General features: G+C 47.0%; 1 protein-coding gene across 3 annotated transcripts; it reads left to right on the top strand.

Moving 5' to 3' along the window:
• The first annotated feature begins 3,223 nt into the window (after positions 1-3,223).
• PIRT (phosphoinositide interacting regulator of transient receptor potential channels) lies at positions 3,224-11,534 on the top strand. Of its 3 annotated transcripts, none has more exons than XM_083487743.1 (3): positions 3,233-3,440; positions 8,817-8,887; positions 10,577-11,534. In XM_083487743.1, the coding sequence occupies exon 3, from the start codon at positions 10,611-10,613 to the stop codon at positions 11,031-11,033; it is 423 nt and encodes a 140-aa protein (XP_083343869.1). In that variant the 5' UTR covers positions 3,233-3,440; positions 8,817-8,887; positions 10,577-10,610; the 3' UTR covers positions 11,034-11,534. The 3 variants fall into 3 exon arrangements, with proteins under 3 accessions (XP_083343871.1, XP_083343869.1, XP_083343870.1); XM_083487744.1 differs by lacking the exon at positions 3,233-3,440 and adding an exon at positions 6,968-7,229; XM_083487745.1 differs by lacking the exon at positions 8,817-8,887 and having other exon boundaries at positions 3,224-3,440.
• The last annotated feature ends 2,301 nt before the right edge of the window (positions 11,535-13,835 follow it).

Below are 13,835 nucleotides of genomic sequence, written 5' to 3'. Positions count from 1 at the left end.
AATGCTATGTCCAACATCTTGTGCCCATTTAATCATAGCAGATTTGACCGTTTCATCCTGAGTATTCCATTTCAACAGCAAATTATACATCTTTGACAAAATCTTAGTTTTAGGTTCTAACAGTTCTGTTTCTAGTTTTGATTTTTCCACCTGGAAGCCAATTTTCTTGTCCAAGTTATGTGCCTCCATTATCTGATAGTAATGTAGCCAGTCTCGCACTTTATCTTTTAATTTCTCAAAACTCTGCAATTTCAATTTGTCTCCTTCTTGTTCCAAAATTTCCCAATATTTTGGCCATTTAGCCTCCATAATAAGTTTTTCTGAGCCTTTGCCTCCATTGGTGATAGCCACCTTGGGGTTTTGTTTTCAAGTAAGTCTTTATATCTTGTCCAAACATTAAACAATGCTCTTCTGACAATATGGTTTTTGAATGCTTTATGTGCTTTAACCTTGTCATACCACAAGTATGCATGCCACCCAAAAACATTGTTAAAGCCTTCCAAATCCAAAATGTCTGTGTTCTCAAGAAGCAGCCATTCTTTCAGCCAGCAAAATGCTGCTGATTCATAGTAAAGTTTAAAGTCTGGCAGGGCAAATCCACCTCTGTCCTTTGCATCAGTTAATATTTTAAATTTTATTCTGGGCTTCTTGCCCTGCCAGACAAATCTAGAAATATCTCTCTGCCACTTCTTGAAACAGTCCATTTTGTCCAAAATTTGCAATGATTGAAACAAAAATAACATTCTTGGCAATACATTCATCTTTATAACAGCAATTCGACCGATACTGAGAGTTATAGCAGGTATCTGATTAATCAAGGTGTTCTGTTGCACCAGAAGCAGTTTAGTCATGCTGGCCACATGGCCATGAAAGCTGCCTGTGGACAAACACCGTCTCCCTCAGCCTGAAGCGAGATGAGTGCCACACCCCATAGCCACCTTTGACTGCACTTAACCGTCCAGGGGTCTTTTATATTGAGTATCTATACATTTCCCCTTCCTCGGTGTCCTGGCCCTCTCCAGCCAAGGAAGGCACACTTTTGATAGTTAATTCTGTGTTGGCAAGATAAATGTTTGCAGCAGCTTCCACAGCGTTCTGGGTACACATACTTCTAGCCTCTAGACAGTCGTCCACTGGTCTAGACCCTGCAGAGCAGTTGCAGCAGTAGAGAGAACCTACCGCTCTGCCCACTTATATATGCTCTCCTGATGGGTTGCATGCCTGTAATCTGAGACTTCTCCTGCATGGAATGTGCCACTGCTCTTACCACTTCACGCCCCTCCTTGTTCTAGGAGACAGTGGAGCAGTGGAAAGGGAGGTTTCTACTGACCTGTCTTCTTCTCCCACATCTGGCATGCCTTTCTCCATCTCGGACTACCCTGAGTCTCCCTCCTCCCCTGGCTCCTTCCTTGCGTCCAACCCCATAAATCACTGGTCCCCTCTCCTGGTTCACTCTCCTGGTCTCCTGCCCCCCACACTTCAGAGTCCTGCCAGTCCCTGACACTCAGCTAATAGTAGCTCTGGCTGTGTGTAGTGGGTCACACTGGGGGAATTAGTGCCCCACTTTGCCATGATCCTGTCACAAATGACACCCCCCCACACACACTGCTTTTAGCAACAACAACAAAAAATGTCTGAATACGCATTCACTCACCTCTGGCATCAAGTCTAATTTGTCCCTTGTATGAGAAGCAATGAGTTTAAATTTCAGGCAAATGGCTACAAGAATAGATCGGAAAAAGGTCAGAAAAAGAGGATATCATGTTCCCATCTCTTGATCGTAAGATGAATTTGATACATCATAAAATTGTCCCCAAAGTTTGTGGAAGACCAACACAACTAGCCATATAACTTTTCTCTGCACTGCTGGAAGAGCAGAGAAGAATTACATTTGTTACTGGCTTGCCTTATGGCAGGAGCTAATTAGTCATATTCATCTGCTCCTGTATCCAGTTTGTAGCTTCTTATCTCATGACATAATATTGGCCAACTTTCCAATAAATTGGATGTTCAGGAAACAGGAGGCAGCTGGCTTTCCACACATAACTGGTGCCTAAAGTGCATCTGTTCTGAAGTGGGAAGCAGAAGTTATTGGTACCTGGGCGAGTGAGCTGTTAACATGTAGAGGGAATCCTGGAAGGGTTTGAATGTATTTGGCAATGTTTCTTCACATATTTTGGCCCACAGGGCTCACTGCAAGAAACAAGGTGTTGATACATTAGCTTTCCTGCCTCTTTTTATATCTCCACCCCCCACTGATTCTATTAATAACAAAAGAAAAGAAAAGAAAGGGTTTATTCAGGCGTTAACTGAAGTGGGCCAACTGCATTTGGCATGTTGTGGGATAGCCCTGGAGGGTGCAATGAAGCTTGGACAGCTTTTACCCTAAAAGTGAGGCAACTAGCCTGTGGCCCTCCAGATGTTGTTGGACTTCAGCTCTCATGGATCCTGTCCATTATCCATGCTGTCTGGGATTGATGGAAGCTGCAGTCCAACTACACCTGGAGAGCTGCAGGTTCTTCACTCCTATCCGAAAACTGCTAGGGAACCTCAGGCCTGAGGCCCAAATGTGGTCCTACAAGTCTCCCCTTACTGCATCCCTTTCTGACTCTGCTCTGCCCCCAAATGTTTTTGCCTGCCAGGAATGTGTCCTTAAACTCTGATAAGGCATCTTGCTTGTCTGGACAGAGAACACAGATGGTTCTCTGGCCCCTCCTGGTCCTAGCATGTGGGAATGCACGCTTTGGCCTGAAAAAGATTATTCACCCTTGTCCTAAAAGGTGGCTTGCAAATACTTCACATCAATTTAAATAATATTAGAGATGGACATAATTGCTTGGTTCTGTTCCAGATATGTTGCACTGAACTGAATTTCTTTAGACGCCACTGAACCTATCCATATTCCTACAGCTTCAAAACACTATTTATTGGACCCAGGTATGTGAAACAGGTACAAAGCTGGAAAAATGCCTATTTGGTGAAAGCCACAGATTAGAATACATGCAAGGAAGGGGAGAATGGGGGTTCACATTCAATGATCTTAAATTGTCAGAACCACTCCCCCCCCCCCCATTGCTGATGCTCCTTCTCTTGCCCAACCTGTTCCGGCACCACAATCCACTCCTGCCCTTCCTTTGTACTGCATCCATGGCCCATGCAGCTGTTGTCTGTTAAACAAAAGCAGCTCGTCCTGTAGGCTCATCCCATGTGCTGGAGCTTTGGCCAGCGAAGGGTTAAGGCAATCCATTGGCTGCTGAGTGAGTGAGCTCATCTGAGCTGGAACATGCTCCAGGTTTTATGAGCCACTCAATGCAGATGATATCAGAGGGGGGTTATCTGAGCCTGGACGCTAAGCTACTTAGGGAAATCGCAACATCCACTTAGGACACATTCCATGCCTTAGCAGAGCAGCAAGCCAACTGCAGGGAGCCTCTGGTCATGTAAGTAGAAATACTTTCTCTCTTGGAACTGGGTGCCTGGGCTCTTTTTGTGGCAGGGAGCTGGAGGGTGGGGGGGTACCCTGGATCCCAGAGGCTGAGCTTTGCATCCCAAGCTCTGAATTTTCAGTACCCAACAAGAGCTGGAGGAGCCTCCCGTCTCAGAATAGATCTCCGCTGGGCGGTTTCTTTCACATTTGCCTGGAGCTAAATAAATGGACCTTGAAGTTGGCATAATAGTCACTCCCTGCACAGGCTGAAAGAGGCTGGGAGTGCAATAAACAGGTCTGAGTCCCACCCATATTCTCTCTGGCAAAAAAAGCTGATAATCAGTGGCAAAACCTTTTGTGCACTGGAGCAACCACCCCACATAAAAAGTGGGGGAGCTGGGAACTCGTGAAGTTTCCCCAGGAAAGGCATGAGCACTTTTTCTCGAGGCACCCGGAAAAGGGAGTCTGGTAGACTGGCCATGTAGCCTACCTCTGTGTTTCTCGGCAGATGTGTGGGGACTGCGTGGATCTGGGGGTCGGAGGGAGGGAGAAAACCAACACAGAACTGTAGATCTGACTTGCACAGGTTGGTTGTGTGTGGGTGTGTGGCAGCCCCACTTCTGAGACGAGACTCAGATGCTCAGTCCCCTGCCAGGCAAGAACTGCACAGTCAGGTTAATCCTGCCTGATGTAAATATCATCCTCTCGCAGCAGAATGGAGTGAGATGCTGCATCCTGGGCTGGAGAGTGAGGAATGGTGCAGCTGCTGTCATGATGAGTAGCTTCCTGAGCTCCAAGACTTGGGCACTCCCTGTTGGAAAGCCTTGGCTCCCATGATGGTGGTTCTGCAGGGGAAGGCTTCCAGATCATCCCGGCCTTGCTCAGGTTATCCTGGGTAGCTCTCACCCACTTTCATCTCAGCCAGTGGCTCTTTCCTTTGAACTCAGTGGACCTGAGCCGCTACTTCCTTCACGCAGAGGAATATACAAAGCTGCCTGATGAGTCAGACTATCGTCTTCCCTGACTGGCAGCGACTCTCGTGGGTTCCAGGCAGGGGCCTCTCCCAACCCTACCTGGGAGATGTTGGCAGGGGTCGACCAGGAAAATCAGGTGCCAGGCCACGCATGCCAGGAGAAGGGTTGGTGCATGGCGGGCATCTCTGTGATAGTTACGTTGCCACTTGCCCACGTTTATTCACTTCCAATAAATGACTTAAAGCCATTTAACAATTTTTAAAATACCAACAATATAAATATAGTGCAATTTCACAAATCAAAACAGTTTCAAATCCAAGGCAGATGCATTAGGAAACTTGGTCCTTCCTCACTCTTTGGCTCTAGTTGTGGAGAAACCTACACAGGGCAGCAGGATGGCTGCAGGTTTGACTTTCTGACTCCCAAAGGGGTGTGGAATTAGTGAGGGCGGATTCAGCCAGTCCCCAGGTCCCATCCCTCCACTTCTTAGAGAAACCTCCCTGGGGCATGGCCAGCTTCACTAAAAGTCATCAGGATCAGGCCAATATCAGGAGCCCCAGGCCACTAAGGGGACCCACAAACACACCATTTAGAAGGCTTGGGAGGGGGCACCAGGCATTCTCATCTTACAAAGGTTTTCTGGAAAGGTCAGAATGCTGCAAGAGAGACTCGTGGTGCTTCCGGTCTCCCAGGTGCTTATGAAATTGTGGGAGTGTAAAATGTGAAGCAGAGAAGGAGGGAGGGAGGTTGAAACACTAGCCCACTTCATGTGGCTTGCCTCTCCTGCTCACCACCAGTTAACGAAGCCAGTTTGCAGGCTTGCTTCCAGTCTCGAGGCAAGGTTTTGCATATTTCGCAACTTTGCATTGCTGAAAAAAAGTCTTGCAAATAAATGCTGGGCCTGTGTGATTCAAGAGGCCTGCAGTCTGATTCCTGAAAGGGGTTGCACTTCTCAATTGTCCAAGGGTCTGGGGCTCGGTTAAAGCCATTCTCACACACATTCCCAAGGCACAGTGCACACTTCTTCAACCACTGTAGCAGAGCTGGAAAGAACAATAGACTTCCCAGCAAGATGGCACTGGGCAGCCGACATCCACAAATTTGCCCACAAGATCTACCCAAAGGATTTAGGTAGGCATCCCCCGAAGGCTATAATCCAGTAGAAGGTGAGGCAGAGGCTTGTGCTGACCAGTAGAGAAGGAATCTTACTCTCAATTCTTTCATGTTTCCTTCAAGAAACAGAAGGCAGATGGGAAGGGAGGTGTAGCGAGAAGAGCTCCAGAAATATCAGGAATACTCCTCTTCCTACCAGGAAAACCAGGATCAAAGAGAAGATCAAGGCAGGGCTGCACTGGCTGAAAGGAGGGTGATGTGATCTCCCTGCCTGACTTTCCTATGGGGAAACTGGCAGGAGAAGAAGTTGAGGCCCATTCACACTGGGATGGGGTTCAGCTAAGATGGGTCTCTTGCTTTTTGCATAATTTGTGTCTTTTGTTGCCCAACTTACCGCTAGGAAAATGAGGTGAGAGTGGAGACTGAGACTGGACTTTGTCAAGGGAGGCTAAGGGGAGAAAGGAAAGTCACAGTCCATGCATTGTAAGTCAGGGATGGGGAACTTCTGGACCTCCATATGATGATGCTAGGCTAAAGCTCCCATCATCCTCTGACCACTGACCAAGATGCCTGGGCTTGGTGGGAGTTGGAATCCAACAACATCTGGAGGACTGTGGGTTCCCCATCCCTGATATAAATGGATGTCTCTTATAATCTCATGGCTGGCACATCAAGTCCATACAACAAGGAGACCCTCATTTTTCAAGGTTGTCTGACACTTCTCAGCTGGTTATCAGACACCACACCAGCAACATGTAAAGAATAGGAGGAGTGGATCGCAAACCAACTCTTTGCAGATCCCCACAAAGGAAAAGGGAAATTGCTTGCAAGTACAACTGCCCAGGGCACATTAAGAGCTGGCTGTCGAACTACACGTGTAATGTAAAGGCATGTTAGCAACTTGGGACCAGTTTATCTGTGAAATTGCCTCACCCCATATGTGCCCACTTGACCACTTTGACCAGTGCAATTGTGTGTGTGCAGGGTGTGTGTTTGTGTGATCAGTCTCCTGCTGATAAAAACCAACCTTGCCAGACTCTTTGCATAACCATTTTGCATGGCACTGAACAACTCATACTCTACAATGATACTGAATTAATGAGGCCAGGCTATTTAAATGAAAAAAGATCAACTCTAGTCAGAATTGTGTGCTTTTGTCCCCTTGAATTATGTCCGTCCCCCATCCCCCCACTCTTCCTAAGTTCCCTATCGGTGTGTTTCATTCTAGTTCCCCAAGACAAACAGAGAAAAGGGGCTGCAAATTGTGGATAGTTACTTATTTGAGGATTTGTTATCCTGCCCTTTCAGAGCAGCTAACTTAGCGAAAACATTAAAACAGGAGTCGGGGGATAAAAGACAGCACAATATGGTATAAAACGCGAGCAGCAGACAGACCAATAAGCTAAAATATGTCTGTGATATGTGGGAGGACTTCTCTTATGTAGAATGCACAATAGAGGGATCTCCTGTTCATAAGCAGGGAATGTCCAGGAAATGGAATGTTTTGCAGTGCAAATACAGGCTCAATAGAACAAAGAGTACAATGCACATCAACTGGACTGAACAGATCCTTTGTGTTCCTGGTCCACAGAAAGACACTTCAAAACACCGTCGTTATCATCTATGTTCCTATCATGGTTTCTCATTCCCTTAGCCTGTATAATCACCTTAATTATATCACGGACATTGTGTGCGCCCTGGCGGAAGAGCAGCAGGTGGGGGAGTGCAGTGATGGGGAAGAATCCCTTGGGCATTTTTGAGAAGGAGGTCCTCCCTTTCGCTTTCTTGCTGAGTTGTGTGGTTGCGTGCGCAATATATATTTAAATAACATTTCCCACCACCAGTGCCAAAAGAATCCCGGGACTGTAATTCCACCCCTTGCACAGCTATGATTTCCAGTAGCCTTGACAAATCCCAGTTCCCAGGATTTTTGGAGGGAACTGCGCTTTGAATTTGCTTTGAATGTGTGGTGTGTAAGCAGTGCGTGCCTCCCTCAGTTTCTCAAGGCACAAAGCAGCCACCTGGCAAACTGCACCATTAAAATAAAAAAAATTCCTTCCAGTAGCACCTTAAAGACCAACTAAGTTAGTTCTTGGTATGAGCTTTCGTGTGCAAGAAGTGTGCATGCACACGAAAGCTCATACCAAGAACTAACTTAGTTGGTCTTTAAGGTGCTACTGGAAGGAATTTTTTTTTATTTTGACTATGGCAGACCAACACGGCTACCTATCTACTACTGCACCATTAAAGTGAAACAGACCCAGGTGTGGCTGTCACGCCAGCAAAGCCATGCAAAGCCCTGGTACCACCTCTGGGTGGCAGCCATGAGTGGAACACCAGTGCACATATGGCTCTGGGGCAGGCTTGGGTGGCCCCATTGTGACTGTCGGAGAAAGCCTTTTGCCTGGCCTTCATCCACCTGATGCCCTCCAGATGTTTCAACTGCAAATCCTATCAGCCCCAGCCAGCACAACTGCTCTATCCAATCACTGCTGTTGCCTGTTTTGAGAATGCTGAACTTACTACTTCTCCCCCAAGAAACCTGGCCAGCTCCTCACAGCTTGCAATCTCAAGCAGGTCTGCTTGTCTTGGAGTGGCTAAGTACCCCTTCTGTTGGAAAATGGGAGCTCCCAGAGGCTTCCATGATGGTGATATAGGGGCTGCTAGGGCAATCTATCATGTTCCAGGGTGAGGGGTACCTGCCAAGAGAACAAATAATGCTCTTGAGTGCTTTAAAGTGAGCATGTAAGTGCAGGTGGGGTGAAAAGGAGTGTGGGGATGCTGTATTCTGGTCCTCAGACCTATGGCATAGGAGACAGCTCCTAGGGGCTGACATTACTTCACCCCCTCCCCCCAAAAATATTTGAGGGGGCCAGCTCCCCACAGAAAGTTGGTAGGCATTGCCATTCAAACGATGTGTGTAACCACATATTGTGATTCATTATCTGGGGTGGGGCTTACTTACCCCCCCCCCCAATTTTATTCATGTTGGCACTCCAGCCCTACTGTCACCATGCACCCCAGCCCACTGGGATGGGCAGCCCTCAGATGAATGAAAGGCAGTACCCCTCACATTTTAAGGGAGCTCACTGAGGAGGATCTCTTGCCTCCAACACCAGCTGGACGTTGCATTCTGTTTCCAGGGCAGGGCTGCTCAGAACTGCAGTTTTAGAAGATAGCGTGAAGTTGGCTTTGGCTGTGACTCACAATATCTACACAGCTATCAAGGAATGGATGGTGGAAGCTGTAACAGCCCTCTGCTGCATATCAAGCTCTCTGTATATGTTTCTGTGTCTCCCCAGAAGCACAAAGAGGCCAGGAATTGAACTTCAACCCAACAGTGACTTGACTAAGCCAACAATCCTTACCCATGGTGAGTTCATCTACAGCACGTACGCACCACTAACAAAAGAGATCGAAACTTCGCTTGGCAAAAGGCTAGCAGGAAAAAAATTGGTTTCATGGGCTGCGGCAGGGATGGAGAACTTTTCCCAGCCCAAGGGCCACATACTCTTATGATCAACCTTCTGGGGGCCACAGGCCAGTGGTGGGGTGTGTGGCCAAAGGCAAAAGTGGGCAGGGCAATGTACTTGATTCTTACCTTTGTATGTAGATGACAGCAATGCAAAAAAGAGAGGTTTCTGCGCACAAGAAAGGGCTTATCCACGCTTACCTTTCCTCCATGCTTTCCAGGTATGGTCTGCACTTTAGAGCTCTGTGTCTAAGAGCTATTTTTTGCCCCAGAGCTTTTCCCACAAAAACTTGCTCTTTACTGCTGAATTGGAGCAAAAAACAACCCGCGGGAAGCCCCATTGGCAGTTGTTCTGATTCAGCAGTACAATGGTACCTCGGGTTACATACGCTTCAGGTTACATACACTTCAGGTTACAGATTCCACTAACCCAAATATTACCTCGGGTTAAGAACTTTGCTTCAGGATGAGAAGAGAAATCGTGCTCTGGCAGCATGGCGGCAGCGGGAGGCTCCATTAGCTAAAGTTAAGAACAGTTTCAGGTTAAGAACGGACCTCCAGAACGAATTAAGTACTTAACCCGAGTTACCACTGTAAACAGTGGGTTTTTCCTGGGAAAAGTGGTGAGACAAAACTAAAACTTTTCAGATTTATGACTTGAAATCATGGCATGAACGAAAGTGCAAATGGGCCATTAGTTTAATCCTGCCCGTAGTCTAGCAAATCAGTGTAGGTCAGATGCTCATGCTTTAATCTGATTTCATTGAGGCTGCTTCCAGGTGGGCGGTTCCTGGGTCTACTCCAGGGCTCTACCATTAGGCAGAGTGATACGACTGCCTCAGGTGGCATTTGACAATGCACATGTCAAAATCCTGCCCTTTCAGAAAGCCAGAGGAATAGTGCTAAGGGCACTTACACTTGTGGAGATTGAGCTCAGTTTCCATCCTTCTGGAGGCAGGGGGGAAGTCAGCATTTTTTGCAGTCTCAGAAAAGACAGAAGAACCATAGAGGGGAAAGAAACAGAGTGACAATCTTTGGTTTACAACATCATGTAGATGCCTCATAAAAAGTGAGTGAATGAAGCGGGGCAATTCCATGAGAATTTCTACGATAGCCAGCTGGTCATCTCTGTAAACAGTTTTGCTTCAGAATGGGATAAGATTTTCCCATAATTATCACAAGGGCTTTCCATTTAGGACTATGCAAATCTGGCTTCTGCTCCTAATTCTCAATGACAGGTTCTCCTTGACCCCAGCTGGGAAGGAAAATAGTATGGTACTAGAAATGTGTTGAGTGGATTTCCACAGCGGGCTCACCACTTGAACTATGTATGTTTGTCGTCATAGGAACTGAGGCCAGAGCCCTTATTACCAAGAAAGGACATGTGGAAGGTCAGAACTAGTGAGGCTGACCTTCCCTTATGGTCTAAACTGGGCCTGTGACAGACACAATGGACAGCCAAGCTCATGAGCCAGTCACACCCATTAGCTATGTAGATAAATCTTAGCCTAAGAGTTTGGGTGAGAGTGAAGGATACAGCTATCCAAATAACCTGCTCCTTGGTCTATTTCTCTCTCCCCCCCCCCATAGGCCTTAGCATCCTGAGTCTACATAACAGGTAACCATGGAAACCCAGCCAAAAGAAACAGAGGAGGGAGAGAAGTCCCCCGAGTACAAGGACCTGCTGCCCAGCCAAACAGCCAGCACCTTGTGCATCAGCTCGCGAAGTGAGTCCACCTGGAATGCTCCTCACCAGAACAAGTGGGACATTTACCACAAGCCCGTTATCGTCATCTCAGTGGGTGGAGCCGTGTTCCTCTTTGGAGTGGCTCTCACCAGCCTGACCTGCCTCACCGCAGACCAAAAAGGGGGCATGAACAACACGACCAAGGAGGTGTTCAAACTGTGTGGGCCAGCCTTCCTCTCGCTTGGCCTCATGCTGCTGGTGTGTGGGCTTGTCTGGATCCCCATCATCCGCAAAAAGCTGAGGCAGAAGCAAAAGTACCACATCCTCCAGAGCATCAAGTCTTTCTTCCTCAACCGCTGAAGACAGCTCTCAAGATTCGGCCACCAGGCGAAGAGGACTGTGCCGCAGAGGACAGGGCTCTGCCTTTCTCTCCCTGGACCTACAAGGACAGATCAGCACTGCCCTAAAGGGGAGTTCACTCTCATCCCCTCCTCTTCTTCCTGTGTGCAGCAGAGACACTGTTGGGTGACACTGCGTCCTTAGCCAGTGAATAAATTTTCCAAGAGGATATCCATGCTGAGAGAGTGAAAACTGGCAGATCAGATCCCAGAACAGTGGATTTCTCACACTCGTTATTGCTTGAAAGGATATACTATCTGTATCTTCAAGAGCCTGGTTTTCAGACTGTATTCACAAGAAAGTTGAGGCTTGTGCCATGACCCTCCACCGGGACTAATAACTGCCACAAGCTTTTGTGAGAAAGCAGATTGATATTTTTATCCCAACAGATGGCTTTTGGGTTTTTTAAACAAAACCCAAACCCCTCTGCCTCAACCCCAATTAAAATGTTCAAGGAAAGAAGCCATTGTGCAAGCAAACAACTGTGTGTGAGTACAAATATTAATCGTGCAAAAGGCTCGGGGCGAGAGGGTAATGTCTGAAGGGTCTCACAGGATCCAGGCTCTCAAATGCTCTCAGAATGAGGGGTTGTCATTGTAAAATTACTTTGAAAAAGAGGGGCATGGAGCTGTACTATCGTAGAGGAGATGGCAGACTGTTGTGTAAGGATACGGGATCTGCCTAGAGATCTGTCACACTGTCTATGCCATGCTACTGCGGCTACTGTCTGTGACTGCTTTTCTTTTCTCTCCTGCTCCTCCTTTGTTCAGCGAAGCGCCTGAACAAAAGACCCTGGGCTCATCTGCACTGCCCTTTTGCTAGGCAGGGCGGCACTTTAAAGCACTGTGTCAGGTGCCTCCCCTTTTTGCCCCAGTGCTTTCCCTGAGAAAACCTGCTCTTTAATGCTGAATTGGAACAAATGGCAATTCAGGTTCTCCATGGGTTGCCATTTGCTCCATTTCAGTGATAAAGAGTGAGTTTTCACAGGGAAAGCACTGGGGCAAAACCAAACAAAACACAGAGACATGGTGCTTTAAAGTCTATAAACACAGCACAAAAGGAAGTTTGGATGAGCCCGTGTTGGAATGCAAGTCCCCAAAATTATGTTGATGGTTGTAGACAAACATGGATGGACAGAAATATAGAATTCAAGGCAACTAGCCAGGATCAGGGACTTGCCAAGTATAGTGAATTATGTTTAAGGAACAATGTTTACAGTTATGAATGTGACATCAGCTTTTGAAAATATGAATACCTGGAGAGGTATATGGTATGGGTGTTCTGCACATATTTGCAAAGGCACTGATATGCCGCCTTAGGGAACACAGCTCTCCCAAGGCAGTCTACAATATTACATTGCTGTTTGTCCAGGAATCTACCCCTTGGTCAGGGAGAACAACAGGCAACACTCCTGTGACCCAGTGAGAAGAATGTCTCATTGAAACTATGATCAAGCATGGTTTCTTGGTCCTGGAAGACTCTACTGCATGCCAAAGACAGGCTCTGTGAGTTAGCAGTGCATTGCTCTTGGCAGGCAGGCAGGAAATTAAAAGTATTTGGGCTCCAGTTGGAAAATCTGAGTGGACAGAGATCTGCTAGATCATGTACACATGTGCACTGAGGTTCTCTGAGAAACTGCTTCGAAGGCTATTGGGCTGTACTGATTATATGGCCCTTAGGATGAAGTGTAGAGATTTTTATACATAGAACAAACCAGAGATGCAACCAACCAGGAGTCTTTAGATTCTGCCTTATAGAGGCCTTAGATTCATTCATTCTGAACCATTTTCAGAAGCTGCCTTCTGGAAATGGTTCTCACTCCCAAAGTGCCTCCTCACCACTGCTGCTTTGTGCATTCTTCCCCCTCCAAATGGCACCCCTCAGCTATTCCTGCTGAGACCAGCAGAAGAGGCACATTGAGACAGAGCTTTTTATTTCCTGGCACTAGGATAGCTGGTTCCAAACAACCCTCCTGCATTTCTAATTCATTTAAGATAGGGATGTGCTCTTAAGGTTCGTTTCAGTTCTCCACAGTGTGGGCTTCAGTGTTTGATGCTGGGCTGTGTTTCTCAAAAACTGGTAAGACCATGGCACTTCCTGTTCAGATTATGCTTTACTCCATTCATTGAGGAACAGAGAATCCGCCTTCCTTCCCAACATTTATATACACACACAACAGTATTAGGGGTGCACCATTAGTCATCACCTACCAAAACATGGGTGGCACAGAGCCTAGGACTTGCCGATCAGAAGGTCGGCGGTTCAAATCCCCGCGACGGGGTGAGCTCCCGTTGCTCAGTCCCTGCTCCTGCCAACCTAGCAGTCTGAAAGCACATCAAAGTTCAAGTAGATAAATAGGTACCGCTCCGGCGGGAAGGTAAACGGTGTTTCCGTGTGCTGCTCTGGTTTGCCAGAAGCGGCTTAGTCATGCTGGCCACATGACCCGGAAGCTGTACGCTGGCTCCCTTGGCCAATAAAGCGAGATGAGTGACGCAACACCAGAGTCGGCCACGACTGGACCTAATGGTCAGGGGTCCCTTTACCTTTACCAAAACATTACAAGACAAACTGCTCATTTTCTTTAAAATGATCTAAAAAGCTTCCATACAGTTTACTGCAGATGTGTAAAAGTTTATTTTTATTTACCAGGTTTTCCACATCATGGGCAAATGCACATTAAATGAAGAAACCTATGGGTTGGCATTTTTATGATAATGTCATGTGGAGGGTGCAAGAAATATGTGTGTGTGAGCAGAACCAATT

This window comes from Podarcis liolepis (assembly GCF_965112155.1).
Source record: "Podarcis liolepis genome assembly, chromosome: 2".
NCBI lineage: Eukaryota > Metazoa > Chordata > Lepidosauria > Squamata > Lacertidae > Podarcis > Podarcis liolepis.
Note: the sequence above shows the minus strand (reverse complement) of the source record. Positions and strands in the feature narration are given on the sequence as shown.

What these genes read in the sequence shown, in the direction of transcription:
- PIRT (XM_083487745.1), top strand. Translation starts at nt 10,611, where the DNA reads ATGGAAACCCAGCCAAAAGAAACAGAGGAGGGAGAGAAGTCCCCCGAG.